General features: G+C 39.1%; 1 protein-coding gene across 1 annotated transcript in view; it reads left to right on the top strand.

Annotated features, from left to right (window-relative positions):
- The first annotated feature begins 3,567 nt into the window (after window positions 1–3,567).
- The window catches only part of LOC139724884 (lysine-specific demethylase 5A-like), a 73,884-nt gene continuing 56,825 nt past the window's right edge, over window positions 3,568–20,626 (top strand). Inside the window, exon 1 of the mRNA XM_071636007.1 lies at window positions 3,568–3,847. Within this exon, the coding sequence (XP_071492108.1) occupies window positions 3,701–3,847 (147 nt within the window). The 5' untranslated portion in view covers window positions 3,568–3,700. The remainder of the gene's footprint in view (window positions 3,848–20,626) is intronic.

Here is a 20,626-nt window from a genome sequence, read left to right as displayed (position 1 = left end):
GATGAAACACGATCACTTCTCTGTAGGTTATCAGCTAAGACTTGTCAAGTATAGACCCTGTCCACACCATATTCTCATCGAGGACTTCTCCTTTTATAGTTTTCCCCTCTGTAATCTCCCAGATCATCAACTTAAGTCATAATGTCTGTCCTTAAAATGGCGCACATTCTTCCTTTATTGAAAACTCCAATCTTGACAATGAATTGTTGAGTAATTATTGTCCAGCTTCTATAATCTCCTGTTTTTATTTAAAGTTCTTAAGAGGGGGTGGTGTTCTCAAGATTGAATGATTTACAGTGTCGATAACGACGTTCATGACCCATTTTATCTGCATATCGACCCCATCACAGCGTAGTCTATAACCCTTCTTGTTAATGCATCCAACTACATTCTTAAATATAGACATGATAGATGGATGGCGGAAAAGTATACTGCTATGATACTGCATCTTCCAATTTCGATACAACACCGTTAATATTTTGTTGAATACCTCATGTCTCACGGTGTTAAAGGTCAAGCAGTAAATGATTCAAATCTTTATACCTGTCATGGATGTCACTCTCAAGCTGTCTCAGTAAATGGTTGCATTTCAGATTTTTTACCTCTTACATGAGGAGTTCAGCAAGGCTCTGAGAGGGCCCACCTTGCTTGCGCCGTATCTAACCGGTTTGAAGAATATTGGTCATAAGCCATACTGTCTCTTATCATAATTACGTTGATAATATTCAAATTTATGGGCCTACTTCTTTCAAACCAAATTATAGCAATGTAGCCAGAGCTGTCTGTATAATCTCGAAACATTCAATTCAATTCAATTCAATTCAATTCAATTCGTTTATTCATCTCATTTTAAGTTCTGATAATACAACAGTATTTAATTCTACAATACGGTACGAAAAGATAATCGATCATATACATAATATCTGTGGAAATGGAAAAAATGAACTTGAATAAAGCCAAAAAGGTCTTGTAAAGTAAGTTTCCTTATGTACGAGAATGCACAAAATAATCGATTTTTAAAGTACAAAGTATAGACATGGACAGAAAACCAACAAACACAAAAGACATAACAAAACAAAACAAACTTAAGATAAATGGTATGATAGATTGACTATGTGTGATTTGCTAAAATGTAACTTTTCGAAAATTTCTTAAATGATTACAGGCGTTATTGCGTGGACAAATATCTCTAGGAATGAAATACCATAATGGAAGTTGGTGACGTATAATCCTGTGTTTGAAACCAGATTTGTTTTTACTGCCCACTTATGGAATCTATTGCAGTTTCGTGTGCTATGAATTTCATTATTGGTGCAAAACATATAGATGAAATATTATGAGGCAACATATCTTTGAAATAATAAAATCCCAAGACAGCGGTATTATAAGTATACAAATAAAAACATTCAAATTATCAAATTTACGGAAAAGAGGAGCCAAAATGAGCAAAGTAATGACTACCAGTACATATAGGTATTTTTCCCCCTGCAACTTATGTAAAACTTCTAAAACTTTGTTTTATTATATTATTTACCCCATGCATGCAGTTATACAATAGTTAAAATACAGAAGCATAAATGTATTATAAGGCAAACAAACTCCGAAAGAATGTACACAAAACGTGTAGAATTGGCTCAACTTCCATTCACTGAAATTAGATCTTTGCAAATGTGGATTTATTTTGTACAGTTTTAAGACACAGCTCCAGAAGTTTTGTCTTGTTTATATACCGTATAACCTTGGTGTGTATCTTGAGTCAAATATGACAACGTCTATAATTTTATACACAAATTCAGCCTGTCCCAAAATCAGTTCGATATCAGTTATACATAATTTATGTTTCATCCGTAAAATATCTTAACCGTATAGTGCAACTGAGAAAATTGTTCATGGCCGCCCCCCCCCCCATCCAAAAAGTGGGGGGGGGGGGCCAAAACGCATTTTTGCCCCCCAAAAAGCCCCCCTCGAAAAAAAAAATAAATACAAAAAATAAAAATAAAAAGGTGAAATGAAATAAATATATTTATATAAATAAAATACAAATAGGGAAATTTATTAGCTAAGACTAGTAATTCTAACTCTCATAAATGTTTAGACATTCATTTTTCGTTGCGTGTGAGCAGATTATCTCAACCGCATTCAACGGTAACCGTTGCAGTTTTTAGAGGCCTTTGGCTATGGAAAATCGTGAAAATATCAAAATGTTAGCTTTAAGCACTGGCGGATTTAGAGGCGGGCACAACTGGCCCATGCCAACCCTCCTTTTGAAGCAAGTTTTTAACAATTCTTCTTTGTTTTGTAATTTTTATACGTGTGCCCCCCCCCCCCCCCCCCCCCGGCCCCCTTGAGAAAAAAAAAATCTTCCATACGTCCCTCTTCCACCGCTATAGTTATTACTAACGTGACACCTGACGTATAGGTAGCGCTCCCGGAAAATAGTTTTAACCCCCGCCCGCACCGCCGCCCCCCCCCCCCTTCTTCCAAAGTGAAAAAATATAGCTGCAAACAGCAGTTTTGGGACTGTAAATGTCAAAATTTTCAAGCTCGCTCGCTCCGCTCGCTCGCATTCAATCGCTATGCCATTCTCCTGATGTTGCTGCCAGTAACTGCCAGCAGTTGCGCCCGGTATGCCCCCCCCCCTTAATTTCCAAAGCGAAAAAAAAAGTATAGCTACAAACGGCAGTTTTTATACTGTAAAATGTAAATCAATACATTCCTTCTGCACGTTCTCAGAATTCTGAAGGCTTCCTTGTCATCTCTACAGGTTTCACACACTAGGAAGGGGGGGGGGGGGACGAACTTTTGCTTACGCCAGGACCTCTTTATGGAACTCACTCCCTCAGTTTAAGAACAGTATTATTGAAGTATTTAACAATTATCATAAGAATTATTTGTTTGATTTGGTTTAAAATCATTGATTATCATTATTTCTATGAATAAATTCATTATCTTTTTTTCTATGAATGTTCCACATTAGAACGACTCCCTATGGAAATAAGGGAACAGAGTGCAAAATCATTAATTCCTATCTCATTGTTGCCGAAAAACATCCAATCTAAGGAAAGCGAGAAATGGTAATACGTGTACAGCGCTGACAGATTTCGACACTATAATTCCCAAGAAAAAGTTTCACTATTTACAGATTGTGCTATCTTTTCCGCCAAGCTGACTTGCGAGAGAAGTTTTAAGTGTGTCTATATGAAAAGAGTTTGGTGTGCAGACTTGAAATTCCACGTGAAAGTTTAATAACGAGACTGAAACTTCATCTTCATTGTTATTACACTGCAATTTGTCAAGGAGACACACCTGCGAAGCACTGCATAAATGGGGGGGGGGGGGGTGCAGATGCTGCTTTCGGGCAAAGTTTGTGTTGATGGGAGCACGCTTTTTTTCGACTCGATGAATATCAAGTACAATGTACAGTGTACGATCCTCGAGTACGTATGCTAAATATACGCATGCGCAGTCTTCACCGCTGCCATACATATCGATACCGCATAAGAACGATACCACAACATTATTATGCGTGCTGCCTACCGTGTACCGATATCGCGATACTCACTCAGAAACACTAGCAATCCACGTAATGTTTTCGCCATGATCACGCTGGAATGGTGCAGGAGACGGAGCAATATTGCTTCTAGCAACAATATATTTTGAAACAAGTCGTATAACTTCGGATCCTATTGGAATTATAATCATGATCACTGAACAGGAATTTGTCGCGCCTCCAGAGGCTCCCGTTTTTGAGCCTTCGGAGGAGGAATTCACGGATCCACTGGCTTACATAGCCAAGATACGGCCAATCGCGGAGAAAACTGGCATTTGCAAAATCAGACCTCCTCCGGTAAGGAAGCCAAATATCAGTTCAATATATAATTCTGAAAACAGCGTTTATGTGCCATTGTCCAACTGTTTTTGGACCATGTATCGTGGAAATTCAATTTTCTACGGAATATAAATTTTTCTAAGGATTAATAAGTCCGGTCGAGGAAAATTCTCCAGGTTTTCAGAGCAATCCTCGCCCTGGCCCTGTGAGGAATCGCTCCCTATGACTTGCGTGTTATGCTACGGCAGGTCAGGAGATACCGTACTACGTGCGACCCGTTTCTTACTGTGCGAACTCCCTCTCCCCATTGTTTGATCTCCGCGACAGTGATGCAACGGCGACAATTTCTGAGGATATTCGTTCGAATATTCTCATATTTCATGCCAAGTAATGGTCATATGAAGTGAGTTTGTGCGCCAGGTTAGAGTCAAAATATGTGCTGACAGCTGCCCAGTGGTAATTTTTACTGCCTTAGTGATTTTGTAGGGAAAATTTAATTGCCCATGAAGCAGTCTGGAAAATGATTTTCAAAGTTCAGTCACTTTCTGGTGTGGGTTGGGCAGTACATATCACTACATGAAGGAAAAAAAAATCTTGTGATCACCGTTTTCACCCATTTTTTTCAACGAATTGATGCAGTGATAGCAATATGAATATGATAAATGATGATAATATGAAGTACCACTCCCGTCATGATGATCAATCTTGAAGAAAAACCCAACAGTGACAAAGTCTGAAGAGATTTAGACAACTTTGCAAAGACTCCTCTGCTCAGAGTAAAAGCAATATGGCTGCCCAGAAATTGAGTTGGGGGCTGAAGCTGCTCAACCTGCACGACTTCAAATGAATTTCTTGAACTCGTTTGTCTCAGAAATATATGATTCATTTAGGATCATGAAGTAGAAACCATGTGCTGACGTGACCATGTTATTTACCAGTGTGTATTGTGGCAGATTTTGGAAATATGGTCAAGTAAATGAAGCCATGGGATTTTGATCTGAGTGAAATTGGTTGACTCAGTCATGACATCTAGAAGTCCATGTGTTGTGTCATTATCATTTACAAATTTCATTCAGACACTGTTCCTTTGCCTTCAAAAGTAAATTACTTAACCATGAAAAAGATATATTTCTGGTCTCAAAACTCAAACATCCTCAGCAAGGTGCACTATCATTTGTAGCTCATGATTCTTTTCCAATTGTTATGTCTATAGTGTAGACTACTCGGTAATCATGTAGAAATGCACACCTACCGTTCGCTTCGCCGTTGGTCAATCAAATTTTGTGCAGCTCTTGGAGATGCTAAATTGAACCATATCAGAGAGTTTTCATAGAATTAGAAAGCCCAAAAGGGAAGAAAAATGAGAAATCGGAGTTGAAAAGTACGTCGGTCGCGATCACAGTTCCGACGTAGTAAGTAGTGCATCAATTTCATAGAGAACGATGTCAACGATTATAATCGATTCTGATAGTCTCTAAATTAGCCGCTTACTAACAATATTAACACGACTTGTGCAATACATGTGGGCCCTAGATCTACTTTCGTTTTCGTATTTTTTTCTCGTTCTTTTCATTGCCACTATCATGATTATCACTATTTAAATTATTGATACAGATTATTCATACCAGGATTTAGACATCCTTTCTTTAGAAATTGTGGAAAGTATTGATTTTATCATGACAAAAGTTGATGATTTAATTTGAATAGTGTTGAAGGGAAAATAATGAGGTTGAAGGAAAAGTGGAAGAAAAGAGTAAATAAAGGCTATTAGAAGGAGGGAGAGAGAGAAAGAGAGAGAAAAGAAGATGAGGAGGAAGTTGCGAATTCGAAGGGGATTTGTTGTTTGTTTCTGGTGATGGTAAATGGTATGAAATTTTTGTTTTTAATTGATAAGTTCAATTTATAGTATAAATTATTTTTATGATAGTATAATGCTAATCATTTTTCCATTTCATTTTATTAATTATGTATACAAGAACTGCAACCCCAATATTTGCTTTTGTTTCGTAGTAAGGTCCATTTTATTATCTTTTATTGTTTTGTACACATATTATCCTCCCATCATTCAGTCAGCAAAATATGTTGACAGATACAATGTTTGTATGTCAAACGCAGCACACAGGAGAAAATTAACTAAAACAACAAAAAACAGACGCATCGATATCACTTTCTTTTTTCAACTTTTTACTGTTAAGCCGACGTAATTACTGTGGTTAAACACCAAACAAGCGGCTGTATCACAGACTACAACGATCGATCATCATCATTATATCGCTTTTCCACATAATCGATCATCAATCATGCTACGCTGATACAGCCGTCGATCGGCGTACTTTTGAGTCAAAATTAGCTACTTTTCTTCTGTAATTGGCTATGAAATTTCATGAAACCATCAGATATGGTTCATCTTGACATATCTGATAGCCACGAAAAGTTTTATTGACAAATTAAGGAAGGAAATGGTAGGTGTGCATGGTGTGCATTTCTACATGATTACCGACTACTCTAGGGCTCTAGTGATTAACTAGAGAGTTGAATTGTCCAACATGGCACCCACTGAAGCACAATCGTTGTGGCATTCACTTCAAAGTTGTTGAAACTTCAGTTTGATAAATCAGTTTAAAGGCAACATTTCATGATGCTTGATGTATTAAAAGAAAGGCCAGCTATGTTTAAGGAGGAAAAAAAAAAACCCACAACCCACTGGCCACAAGTCTGCTCAAGTCTAATGTACATGTATTGAAAAGCTGTAGACTAGAAACATTTGTCTTTTATTACATTGTACCTACACTAAAGGAGCTGAATACTTAGCTGATGTATGCCAAGCTGCCATATAGGCCCTTTCCTACTGCACTATTCAAGCTGTATTGTACTCTTCAGTTTCTTGAATTTTCTTATGAATTTGGTTCTCAAAATTTGATTCTGGACAATTTTTCAAACGGGGGCATTCAGCCTGATTATAGTGTATAAATAATGAAAATATTGCTATTGCCATTGCCAAACATAATGAAATGAAAGGCTTCAAGATATCATACTTAACAACAAATATGATTTAGGAAAGCAATAGAATTTGGATGAGGGTCTTGAAGGGGGCCCTTCCCTCTTTCAGAGCAGGGAAAATTTGAAATTTGAGAAGTATAGTTGCATTTCAGGGTACCTCCTATTTTAATTATTATCAATTGATGAGATAGTTAGATACCGGTAATTAAGGTATTGCAGAGAAATTTGCAGCAGTGGGAAAGACCAGAAATTAATTAACATGTCCTTATGTAGAACGAAGGACAACATGAGTTACAAGTTGAATATTTGTCACATACATGGCCTATATACGCAGGGAATATTTCCTAGGGGGCAAAAATTATTGCTGTAAAACTATTAATTTTCGTGCATTTTGCGCAACCAGAAACTAGCGCGAAAATATAAGCAGGCGAATATTTTTGCTTGTCACATGTTTCAGTGGTTGATGTCTTGATTTTCTACATGTAAGTGCGGAATTAAAAACATGCAAAACGCATCTTACCCGGTTGAGTGAGAAAATTACACTACTTGTGCAACAATATCCACGTTTACAGTATTTTCAGTATTTGTAACTTTTTTATCTACTTATTTTCATTTTTTTTATTTTTAGAGGGGGAGAGTGTAGGATGGGGAGTTTCCTCCTTCCACATGAGTTTGCAGTACATAAACTCAAAATCAGTGAATTGGTTACACAGTTTTAATAAGAATGTTTTGAAAATTTGTGATAAAGTAAAAAATATGAATATTCAGGGACATTGCAAATGGCTTAGTTGTTGTTTATTTCACCTATTTTCTGTATTTGCATCTTCACTGTACCATGAATTAGAATGGAGATGGAGGGTGTGAATTTCCTTTTTTCCATTTTCAGGACTGATATGTAGTTATGATCTGATGTACACTTTGGGGGTGGGGGCATTAGGAAAATTTTCAATCAAAACATAAAAAGGAATGTGCAAGAACAAAGATGAATGGTTAATGTTTTTGGTCTCTGTCACCTCTTTTTCTGCATGTATACAGTACATGGTGCATCTTCACTTTGCGGTAATATACTGTATACACCCATGGACCTAGGTCCATGACACACTATCTATTTCACGAGTCTAAATTTTAGCGAATCGGGACTTCCCGGCAATTTCGCGAGTGGTTAAATTCGCGATCGTGGAGTCCTGTACAGAACGGAGAAATATAACGTGTGCGTCACATTCATATCGGCATTACAGTCCCGTAGAGTCAATATTTTCGCATGTTTTTGATATCGCGAATAGCAGCTGACTCACGAAAATTGCAAAAATAAAAAAGGTCTCACAAAATATATGGCATATAGTAACTGAAGTCCATGGAGATGGACAGAAGGGGGAGGGTGTATCACAATTCAATGATCAATTTGAAAATCTACTTTTAATGATCAAGCAGGCAAGTGGAAGAAAAAATGTTATGTACAGTTGTAGCACCCTGTAGTGGACACTTAAAGATGCATGTACATGTACTGTAAAACATGATATATTCGCGGCATGAAATTTTCGCGAATTGGAGCTGACAGCCTTTTTCGCGGCATGAAATTTTCGCGAATTGCCACTGGCGTTCAATGCATGTAGTGTAGACAAAAACTTTCGCGTATGCATGCGAAAATTTCTCGTTTTACAGTAGTCCCAGCAGTGTAGAGGGCACTGTTGATGATACTTCCAATCACCGTCAGCATTGATATGAAGTTAGCCAAAGTTGAGCTGTCATCAAGAGTAAAGCACGTAGGTGTTGCTAAGTAAGTTTGCCTTCGTTGTCTTCTCTGCGCATCACGCAGTCTGTAGTAATGCCAGGGTGCGTGCATACTGTATGTGCTTCTTATTATGACATCACAAAAGAAATTTGCTAAAGCTGTCATCCCCCTGACCCGAATCATGAGCCGAACTGTGATCAGACCAGTGACTACAGTGGATCAGACTTCTTCGGACTCGGGGAAGTGGGCCACAGCGTAAGCGCCAAAGAGGAATCAATAGCATGGGTCTCTATAGGAAACTTGCGCCGTGCGCCCGCGTACGCATTTGACTAAATCGCCGGGACCATGCACCTTTAAGAACATTGATCTTCAATAAAAAAAAAAAGGAAATGAATATAAAAGGGAACGCAAACCCAAAGACCAATGTGGATTGAGTGAAAGCAGTAACATTAGCAGAACACATCAGTGAAAGTTTGAAGAAAATCGGACAATCGATGGAAAAAATACAAATTTTTATAGTTTTGGCGTTGGAACCACTGGATGAGGAGACTACGAGAGGTTATGACAAATGAGTGGACAACAAAACAAAGAAAATATAAAGGAAATCAAACAAAAATTCACTTTTCTAGCATTATGAAAAAGCAATTTACTAACCGCTTTCAGAAAACAGGGGAATAATTGCGACCCTTAACATTATATGTGACCGGCGACAACGGTTTCAGGCAAAAGTCGGGAATTTTGAAAATTCATTTTTTCACTGAATCACATTGCCCATTTCCTAAGCTTTGCATTGATATAAAACACTTGTATTCTTCGACACCATAAGTGGGCATACAAAGAGAAATAAAATGCACTTTTTAATTTGTTAGTCTGACAAAATTGCGAGAAAACAGGCTTTGAAGATTCACCTCTTTCTCAAAGACAATGTCCGAGCGGCGATGCGAGGGGAGAATCACCCATCCGTACGATGGTGCCAATCGATGTTAAGCCCCGCCTCTAGCAACCACATCGCCTTCTGATTGGCTCACTGAGAGAGTCAAATTTCCCGGGCACCTTCCTCGGAGCTCAGCGTATGGAGCCGAAAAACAATGCGTTTCGCTCGGTTTTGTTTACCAGTTCGTCTTTCAAGATGGCGAATACGATAATTGCACGTATGGTGTACCATGGTGCACGTATTACGCAATGGCATCCACACGCCATGACTGTGTGCATATGTAACAGGAGCGGTGGCGAATCCACACATTTACAAATTGTGTTTTCATTGTGGTTGATTTGTCTTTATCATTGGCGACCCTTTTGCTTAAATTTAAAAAAAAAAAAAAAAAACCAAACACGACTCGTTAGTTTGATGCGATTTTGATGTGTAGTGTTTGAATATAATTGGTCACATGTGACCGCTCCTTTCCTCTTATCTGCCTTCCATTGAGTCAGTCTGCTGTCATAATCTTTACTACATGTACAAGTAGACAAATTTGAGAATATTTAGTTTTCTTTTCACACGATTATGTCATGCTACACGATTTTTGTTTCACTTCCGTTGTCGAACATTGCGTTAGAATAGTTTGGACAGAAAGCCAAACGAAGAGCACGCACTACAGAGCGAGCGTATAAACCACTTTATAAAATGGGTTCAAGAATGTAGCCAATAGGAAGCGCTGAAATGAGTCTCATGTGCTTTGGTTCGGGCTACGGCTGCCGGCCGGCCGGCCTTTCTTCCCTTACGCCTTGTGCATAACGTGTGGCGTACATATCATACGTACAGTGTACAGTAGACCAAGTGTTGTGGGACCGGACGCGTACATGGAGTCACTTTGAAGGGCAAATCCAACGATTTAGCAGGTTAATTCTCACGCCGTTTTCAGAGTATGTTGTCTAGTAGGCCTATATGAGGAGTCTATATCAAGACTTTAAAGGTAAAGGGTGCATATTCTATGTAAAATAAGTAAGTTTTCATGCGGGAACTTAAGTGTCCGGAAACCCAACCCCCCATCATACTTATACTGTATGTGCGGGATTTCCGAGTGCGATGTGCGTAAATGTTTGGGACGAACATCTTCGGACGTCTTGACCCACAAAGGTACGTGAAAAACGCTGAAAAATGCTGTTAGTTTTCGAATTTTCGACCCATGATGCACAGGATTATTTCGTGGCGTTAGAGGAGGCGTATAGCCACTCTCGGGTATTTACAATGTAGTGCAACATGCACTCGGCTTCGCCTCGTGCATGTTTCACAATTGTAAATACCCTCGAGTGCACTATACGCCTTCACTAACGCACTCTATCCTGTGCATCATTTGTATAATAGCAAGAACAATGGAGCATGTAATCGTGCACGCGTGGACAAAGCATTCCCCACACGCTGCAACTGGTGTCTCCGAAAGCAGAATTATGTAAATGTATGCGACGCACCAGCCAATCGCATGCAAGACCATGCGCCGTAGCAACACTGGGGATATTGGCGCGGCGTTCGAAAGAAGCTTGAAACTGACGAGTGCGATCCAACATAGGGTGCTTAAAATTCCATTTTCGATAGGAAAAACTTAGTCTTATGCAATTAAATTTAGTGTAGATGTAGAAAACATATCAAAGATTCGATTTCTGCAAAAAACCTAAATCGACAAAAATAATAGTCAAAATCTTTGTAAAGTTGTACCCCGCCTAGAAGGGAATTTGCTCTTGCGACTTTTGCCTGAAACCGTTGTCGCGGGTCACATATGTCAGTATCAAGTTGATGGAACTAATAATTTTCATGAAAAATAATTTCTTGTGGAATTTTCTTTAAATTTTCTTTATATTGTTGTCCACTCATGCGTCATAATCTCTAGTAGTCTCCTCATCCAGCGGTTCCAACACCAAAACTACAAAACTTCATAACTTTTGCATCGATTGTCCAATTTTCTTCAAATTTTCACCGATGTGTTTTACTGAATACTGCTTTCACTCAATCCACATTGCTCTTTGGGTTTACGTTCCCTGTAAGGAATGTGACTAGCAAATGATTTGTCTGTCACCATATTTACCCCTGCATCTGCTAGTTTACTGCATGCCAAGTCTGTGGAGATGAACAGGGGGAGGGATTATGTTAGGGGTTCTCCTTTTTGTAGTACCTGGCAACACGTTGAAGATGGGCTGATTTTGCAAAATTAAAATGCACGTGAAGGCTCTTGTCTATGCGAAATGCATTGAATGCCAGAGGCACTTTGCGAAAATTTCATGCCGTGAAAAAAGTTTTTGAAAAAAGTTTGTTGGCTCCAATTCGCGAAAATTATGTGTCGCTAAAATGTCATGTTTTACAGTATCATTTTTGTGATGTTTGTCGCACAGTTGTGCTGAGAAAAAATCAAGGTCAAGCTGTCATTTGTGACCCATGCACTTGTAAAGTCCAATTTGGAATGTCATATACAATTCAATTTGGAATGTCATATACAATTGTATACAAGTACACTAGACATGTAAACAGTCAACAGTTTACTAATCTTCATCTTTTTCACATTCTAGGAGGTTAAGATGTTTTTAGATGGCTTTCATTGTACCGTACTCGATCATACAACCATTCATTACTCCGGACAAATGTACCCGTGTACATTTGAACTCACTGTACATGTGCAAGTGTACACTGTACAATGTAGCTCTGTACAGTGAGTTTACACTGTCAATGTATGTACCAGGTATGCTGCCAGCTAGTGGGGGTTGCACTTGTGCTTGCATGAGAACCCAGGTGATGGTGGTTGTTGCAATTAGTACATATGTTAGTTCATTTTTTTTCCTTTTGAAGTTCTTTAAACAGTGTCTGTACACATCTTGCACCTGAAAAAAAAAAAAATCAGTAAAATAAACATATTATACTGTGTGATAGTTCTGTATAGTAAGCAAATAATCAACCAAGTTTGTGAAGGTGATGGGACAAACTATCACTTCCGAGGCGATCTGGATGTAGCTACACATGTATCTTTCCGAAGCGCAGCTGAGGAAAGATAGCGTACAACGTGTACACATTCAGATTGCTGAGGAAGTGATAGTTTGTCTTATTGCCTGAAACCAAAAGTTTATTATTTGCTTTGTATGCCACATCTAGGATCCCAGATATTCCCATTTTATTCCACATCTGAAACCGTTTTAGCTGTCTTTAGGTATCCAGAGACTCCAACCCAAAGCACCTTCTGATCTGAAGATTCTCCCGCCTGAAACCCCTGGCAAACGGGAGACTCAAACTTTTTGTGCACAAAGCGCAAAGTTCCTTGCGGCCGGGGTCCAGCTCTAGGGTTCTAGATGCTCTCCCGTGCTATCTAAGGCTTATTACCTCCGCCAAGGGAAGAGGTTATGTTTTCGTTACCATTGGTTTGTGTGTTTGTTAGTTTGTCCGTGTGCAAAATAACTCAAAAAGTAGTTAACGGATTGGGATGAAACTTGCAGGAAAGTTTGAGAATGACACAAGTAACAAATGAATAACTTTTGGTGGTGATCCAAGAATTTTGGGGGAATTTATGAAGGATTTTTGATATTTTGGCAGGTAGGGTCAATGAACTAGGGAGTTCAGGCTGCGCGTAGTATTTGAGGTTTGCATGCGCGCACTAGAGTGCGTGCTCTAGTTTCTGCTAGGAGGAGGCGCGCTGTGCAGCTGAGGGTTTATGACGTAACAAAGGTCTTTAATATATTGGGAAATCGGGCGACTTTCAGTACACGTATGGGTGGAAATCACTGATATCTCTATGGAAGAACAAGATCAGTGGTGGAAATGAGCTGCATGCTTGGCGGAGGTCTGCGCTCTCAGAGTGCTTCTCTAGTTTTGAACATATGATGACACTAAGTAAGAAAATCATTTCAAGCGGGAGAAATTAAATCCCAAGCGGGAGAACAGGAGATTTTGCAAAAATCGGCTTTCTGCGGGAGATCTCCCGTCGAAAGCGGGAGAGTTGGAGTCTCTGGGTATCATGAGGGCTTAGGCTACGTAGTTTACTTTTATAGACGTATGCGCGTAGATGACAAAACAACAAATTTGCTCTGTGCCCCGCGTGTGGCACCGAAATAAAAGTGCGTTGCACTGTGGTCTATCACTTGACCTAGGTCAAATGATAGACCACAGTGCAATGCACTTTCTTTCGCGTGTACTCAAAATTGTAATTTATATCACGCGTGAGGACAGTGTGGACTAAGGCCCCCCAAATTGTTGTTTTGGCGTAACCCGCCCGACCCTAAAAATTCCGCCGACCCCATGTTTTTTATTATTTTTTTTTGCTAATGATATCAAATATCTTGTTGATTGCGATCACGATCGCACAAACCCGGAAGTGGAAACGGCTCTGGGGATATCGGATGTACGAGGGAGAGATCTAGCGCATCGCATAAGCCTCGCTTGATCAGTACGTCATCTGTTTCCAACACTGGCGCGTACTCTTAACAAGATTTATTCAGTGTATACATGTACTTAGCATTCAGACTGCGATGTATTGTGCACAGTTTTGCCATAGGTTTCTTGTGTGGAGAACTTACACGAATCTGTATATGTGGGACTGTAATAGAGATCGCCGTGTGCGATGAAAAGATCGTACATATGGGTCAATTTGCATCTATCTTATCTTAGTCAAAATAGTGAAATATGAAGTGAAAACATTCAGGATAGGGATTTCAACATCTTTAAATTCTGTGAAGGGGTATAATTCCAGTAATATCGGCGTCATAAATGATTTGTAGAATAGATGAACACAGCACATTTGGTGCAGCAGTTGTAACTGTTTACTGAGCAGCTGAGCACGAGTTTTACACGTAAAATGCAGGTAGCCAAAAAATAAAAAAAATAAAATTAAATAAAATTTTTAAAAAAATCCGCCCGACCAACCCTAGTATTTGAAAATCTCATGTTACGCAATACAACCTTTTTTTTTTTTGGCCTAAGAGATCAGCCAAACAAAATGACTATCATCATAGAGTGTAACAAACTTTTCCTCTCAGGTGATGTGATGGGCAAAACTAAGCTTTATCACATGATCAGCTCTTGACCAATCCTTTAGCAAGATTCTTAGTATGTGGAATATAATGCAGTTTATTGCCATTAAATTTTGTACAAGTGCAATATCATATATTGTAAGTGCACCTACAGTTTTACATGTAGTGTACATTATTTGTTCCTTCTGCTGACTGGTGTAACAATCACTAAATGCTGCTGAAATAAAGGAGCTATAAATACCTTTATTTTGCAAAATCACAGGAACTTTAAGGTGCTGTACATTTGTATTATGATGTGTACTTCACACAAAAGCAATACCCATCCTTCCTGAAGAAGCCATTTGATGACATGGTCGTTGGAATAGCACAAGTACAAACATGTAGGCACTGTGACTGACTGAGAATGGCCTGTGTTGCTAAAACTACACTCACTGTGTATGGAGTACTGTGTCCTTTGTGAGCCCATATACAGTACCATTGTAAGTACCCTGTACAGTCAAACCTGCCTTGGCGGCCACCTGCCGTATGCGGCCACTGAAAAATCCCCCCAAGAGAAAAGCCGTGTTATAGACCCTGTGTATAGCTTCCACCTGTCTAACATGGTCAGCAGCCACCAATTTTGGCCCCCCTGGTAGACTTACGTAAAACCTGTGTATAGCGGCCACAGACCCATAGTGTATGGAGCTGCAGCCGAGCCAATAATTCAGCATGTTTTTTCACTTTGCAGCTGTGCGTGTAATTCATGGCTAGTGTTTAATCATGGCCACTGCTACATCAGGGAATAATTTTCCAACTCAAATTTGATAAGCAATTTCAGCTGATGAACAATATTTCACATGGTATCCTGTACATTTCTATGGAAGAAAACTGCTACACAAAAGATAGTTTGTGAAGCAGTGGTGTAAAGGTGCATGGCAAATTGCGATGCAAAAGATAGTTTGTGTAGCAGTGGTGTAAAAGTGCATAGCAAATTGCGATGCGATACCAGGAAAAGTATTCCCTGTATGATACATTAACCCGTCATTCAGTCATAGAAATGCACTTAATAGTGAAAATTTTGCTTGAAGTTAAAGTAGCCCTACGCATGCTACTGTGCAACAGATCAATCAATACCAACATTGTTCGATGCATGAAGCACACATGTGCACACATCACATACTACATAAATGTATAATGGCAATAAAGTATGTACAGCTGTACATGTAGGCAACGCACACAAAAATGTCCGATGACCTGTCTATAGGGGCCACCTTTCCATAGCGGCCTCTCCTTTCGTCTCCCTTGGGTGGCCAATATAGACAGGTTTGACTGCATCAGCCTTGTCATAACGCATGCCTGTACAGTGACCGGGGCATTAAACTACACATTACTTGAATATGAGACTGTTCTGAAGCAAATAATTTTCACACGACAATAGATATAATGTGCAGTCAACTTCGGATACCTCGACGTCGGATAAGCCGAATATCACTTACCTCGGGGGCAAAATGAAAGTCCCGATTGTTCCTATGGAGTTTCTGTGTATCAAAATTCACGTAGCTCGAAGAAAATAACTCGAAGTTCGGTTACCTCGACGTGAAATCAACCGTCCCGATCTTAATTAACTTATTGTTTTTCCCAGCATGTAGCTCGAATCGAAATTGCAAACATCACTCAGCATCTCCAATTAAGCGCGCGTGGACAGTGAAGACATGTCACAAATATTTTCACACTCGACTGTAAATATTCTGAGACCAGAATAATCGCGCGCCCAAAGAAATACCCGGTACACAGCTGACAAGAAAAATCCTCAACACCTACCTGCATACGTACACGGTATGCACATAGCACCCTTGCTAATGGAGTGCTTACGATAGCACTACGCTCTGCCCCATCATCTTCTCTTCTTTAACCACCGTGTTCTAATTCTTGATCGTGATAGTCATACCATGCGCGTAGATTTCTTAACCGTCGTGGTGCACCTGCTTAGGTGTTGACAGTTATATCTTTGGCATTAATCATGGTCCACTGTCCAAACATCAATCTCCTGCGTAGTGCCTTTTTAAAACTCTTTCTTTTGCCTTTCACGAAGTTTGTTTCATTTATTCTTCCCCGAGAACGCAAGCACTGATTTTTTTTTTTCAGCAATGCGATTAGGAAAATAGTGTGGCATATGATCTGGAAGTATCTAGGCCAAGCATAATAAAGAATAGAAGAGACAGGGCTCCACACTAACTTTTATCGGGCCACCGACAGGGATGCCAGTTTTCCGGCAATAGCCGGAATTCCGGCTTTTTCATATTTTGATGTCCAATTTCCGGCTTCGTGATATCATTTACGTCTGTGTGGGAAAGCCGGAAAACACAAGAAAGATTCAAAGAAAGAAAGAAAGAAAAACGAAAAAATATGATCATCTAAACTTATGGGACATTCACTTTCGCGATTTGCGTAGTATGTTTCGCATATACTTGGACATGGAAATATCACAAAACGACTGTCATGCAAAACTAGCGCGATGTTGCTGCTGCTAGCTGGGACATGCAACACGTGCGATGATAGCGATCGAACAGTGTGTGGTGTTTCTATGCGATGTACTACATGTACTACATGTGTAGTATGTGCGGTCGCGGTGCATGAATCATACTGCGCTCTCGCTATAGCTACAGCGCTGAGACGGTGTGGTGAGCCGATTGAGTCAGCTGAACGAAGCAAAACTACGGATTTTACGGCACTAGGACTTCTTTATTTTTGCTACAAATTCATTTTTTTTTTCTAGAATACGACCACATTATTATCTGGAAAGCGTTATACCAGCATGTGCGATCGCGATCGAACAACGTGTGGTGTTTCTAGGCGATGTACTATATGTGCGGTGCATGGATCATGCTGCGCTCTCGCTATAGCTACAGCGCTGAGAGAGTATGGTGAGTCGATCGAGTCAGCTGAACGAAGCAAAGCTACGGAGTTTACGGCACTAGGACTTCTTTATTTTTGCTACAAATTCATTTCTCTGGATTAGATTTGAGGGAAGAAGAGCCCTCAGAAATGCTCAGATTGCACCAGAGAGCATCTAAGAACCACAGAGCTTCCAGGGCCCTTGAGCGGGCCCTGGACCCCGGCCGAAGGGACTTCGCGCTTCGCGCACATCAATTTCGTTCACAAAAAAAATTTCCGGCCCGAGAGCAATTTGCCACTGGCATCCCTGCACCGATATCATTGATTTTTATCTTTTGGTGGTCGAAAGTAAAATCTGGTGACACACACACACACACACACACAAAAATTAAGAAAAACAGAAAAACTAGATCGGTCTTACTAAACATTGAAAAATCAATATTAAGGATTATTAAAGTGATACAGATGCCCATGTCTAAAACAAATGAATAGAAAATTCAATCATCTTATTCTGTGTTTTAAGATTTAACAAGTAGGCGTAGAGATTATTATAAAAGTTGATGCCTATATATTTAGGAGGTCAAAACTTACGTTTGAAATGAGGAAGTGAGAGCATTTGTCAACATTTGTTAGCATCTGACATTTGTTTTAGCATTGTAAAGAGCCGAAAGTTACCGTTATTCATGTCTTATTGTATGTAAAGGCAATCATCCAACATTTCTTAGTCTGTTAGCACCTTACGGAGCCGAATATTACCGTTAATCATTTTTAAATGTAAAAGCAAACAACCGACATTCATTTTAGCATCTTACGGAGCTGAATGCTATCCTGATCCATTTCCAAACGTGAAAGCAAACATCTGCTATTTGTTTCAGCATCTAACTGAGCAGATTAATACCGTTAATCATTTCCAAATGTAAAACAATAATTTGTTATTTATTTTTGCATCGTAGGAAGCAGAATATTACCGTTATTCATTTCAAACATACAACATTTATTTTATCATCATACGGAGCTGAATGTTACTGCTGTCCACTTCCGAAAGTGAAATGAATCATCTGACAATTATTTTATCATCGTACGGAGCCGAATGTTACTGTTTCTCATTTTTGAACGTCAAGGCAGACATCAGACGTTTATTTTACCATCAAACGTAGCTGAATGTTACTGTTATTTATTTCGAAATGTAATAGCAACTATCCAATATTTTTTAGCATCGTATGGGGCAGAATGTTACTGCTATTTACTTCCAAACATGGCAAACGTAAAAGCAATCATTCGACATGTATTTTAGCATCTTCCGGAGCTGAATGTTATTGCCATTGTACTTTCGAACGTAAAAGCAAACATCCAGCATTTATTTCATCATCGTGAGGAGTTGAATATTATTGTTACTCATTTCCGAACGTCAAAGCAAACATCAAACATTAATTTTACCAGTGAACGAAGCTGATTGTTACTGTTATTCATTTCAAAATTTAAAAGCAAATATCAGACAGTTATTTTAGCATCGTATGGAGCAGAATATTACTGCTATTCATTTCCAAATTCAAAAGCAAACATCTGACATTTATTTTAGCATCTTCCGGAGCCGATTATAACTGCTGTTCATTATCAAAAGTAAAGGCAAACATCCTACCTTTTTTTGGTGGCACGATAGGGCCACTAAAATCTTTATTTCTGAAACTGTGATTTCAATTCCAATTTTTATTCAATTCATTCATATAAAAGTCGATTCAATTCCAATTGAAAAGCATGCAAACAATCAGTAGGCACTATAACAGATACCATGTTGAACATAGATAGACGTTGGATAAGTCGACGAAAATTCTACGTACGCGTACCTCAAATTTCGCGTACGTCAAACCATTTTCTTCAGTCCCGACGAATTTGAGGTATCCGAAGTTGACTGTACTCTTAAAGGGAACACAAACCCAAAGAGCAATGTGGATTGAGTGAAAGCAGTAACATTAGTAGAACACATCAGTGAAAGTTTGAAGAAAATCAGACCATTGATGCAAATGTTATGATTTTTTAAAGTTTTGGTGTTTGAACCGCTGGATGAGGAGACTACTAGAGGTTATGACGTATGAGTGGACAACAATATAAAGAAAATATAAAGAAAATTCCACAAAAATTTGTTTTTCATGAACATTACAAATTCCATCAACTTGATACTGACAAAATGTTCAGGGTTGCAATTATTCCCCCTGCTTTCTGAAAGCGGTTAGTCAAGTGCTCTTTCATAATGCTAGAAAAGTGAATTTTTGTTGAATTTCCTTTATATTTTCTTCGTATTGTTGTCCACTCATACGTCATAACCTCTGGTAGTCTTCTCATCCAGCCGTTCTAACACCAAAACTTTAAAATTTCATAACTTTTGCATCGATTGACCGATTTTCCTCAAACTTTCACTGATGTGTTCTACTAATGTTGCTGCTTTCACTCAATCCACATTGCTCTTTGGGTTTGCATTCCCTTTCAAGAATCCCACAAGAATTGGAGCAATCATCCCCCATCATTCCCACTGATTCCCACTGATCAGTTACTAGCCATCCCCTTCAAAGCTAGCATGTTTACTTTGAAGTATCTATGTATTTAATTCCACCTTACTGTTTTCGCCTAATAGCCCTTGCGACTGAAAGATTTCCATAAATAACCATACTGTTTGTTTGAGTTTGCTCTAAGCAATGTTTGAACGTATTGCAGTGGAGTTGCATTCAATGTCAATGCATTTATTTGTCTTTGTGTGTGTGTTGTTGTTGTTGTTGTTGTTGGTGCTTAAAGGCGCGTCATTCAATATTGAATATTTACGCCTTTTATCTCATATATAAAAGAAATTCACACTCATTTTTCGACAACGGAAAGAATAATAATTCCATTGTAATATAAGTAAAATAATAATCAAGATTATAATTAAGCGCGGGGAGCAATCTGTACGCATAAAGGTTGAGATAGAGAAAAGCACCTCGTAAAAGGCTCGCAAAATCTGGTCAGCCCGGCTTGGTAATGTTGAGCAGGCTTCTCGGCCGATCGCGCATGACCTAGACCACTCATTTGCAACGAGGGCGCTCCACCCAACACATTATTTTGCGATACAGTTTCCCGATTTGTATACACCATGCAATACAAAACATGTGTGTGTGTTACTGTGTGTGTTTGGATGTTGCTACAATTGTACTTCACTCATAGCTTGATACTCGAAAAGAGGCTTAAGGGTCTGATTCACCCAGGAAAAAAAATTAATT

This window comes from Diadema antillarum, unplaced genomic scaffold (assembly GCF_040938485.1).
Source record: "Diadema antillarum isolate AM-2024a unplaced genomic scaffold, OU_Dant_1.0 seq00000002_RagTag, whole genome shotgun sequence".
NCBI classification, from domain to species: Eukaryota; Metazoa; Echinodermata; class Echinoidea; order Diadematoida; family Diadematidae; genus Diadema; species Diadema antillarum.
The sequence above is the reverse complement of the archived record's forward strand: the minus strand, read 5'-3'. Positions and strand labels throughout refer to the sequence as shown.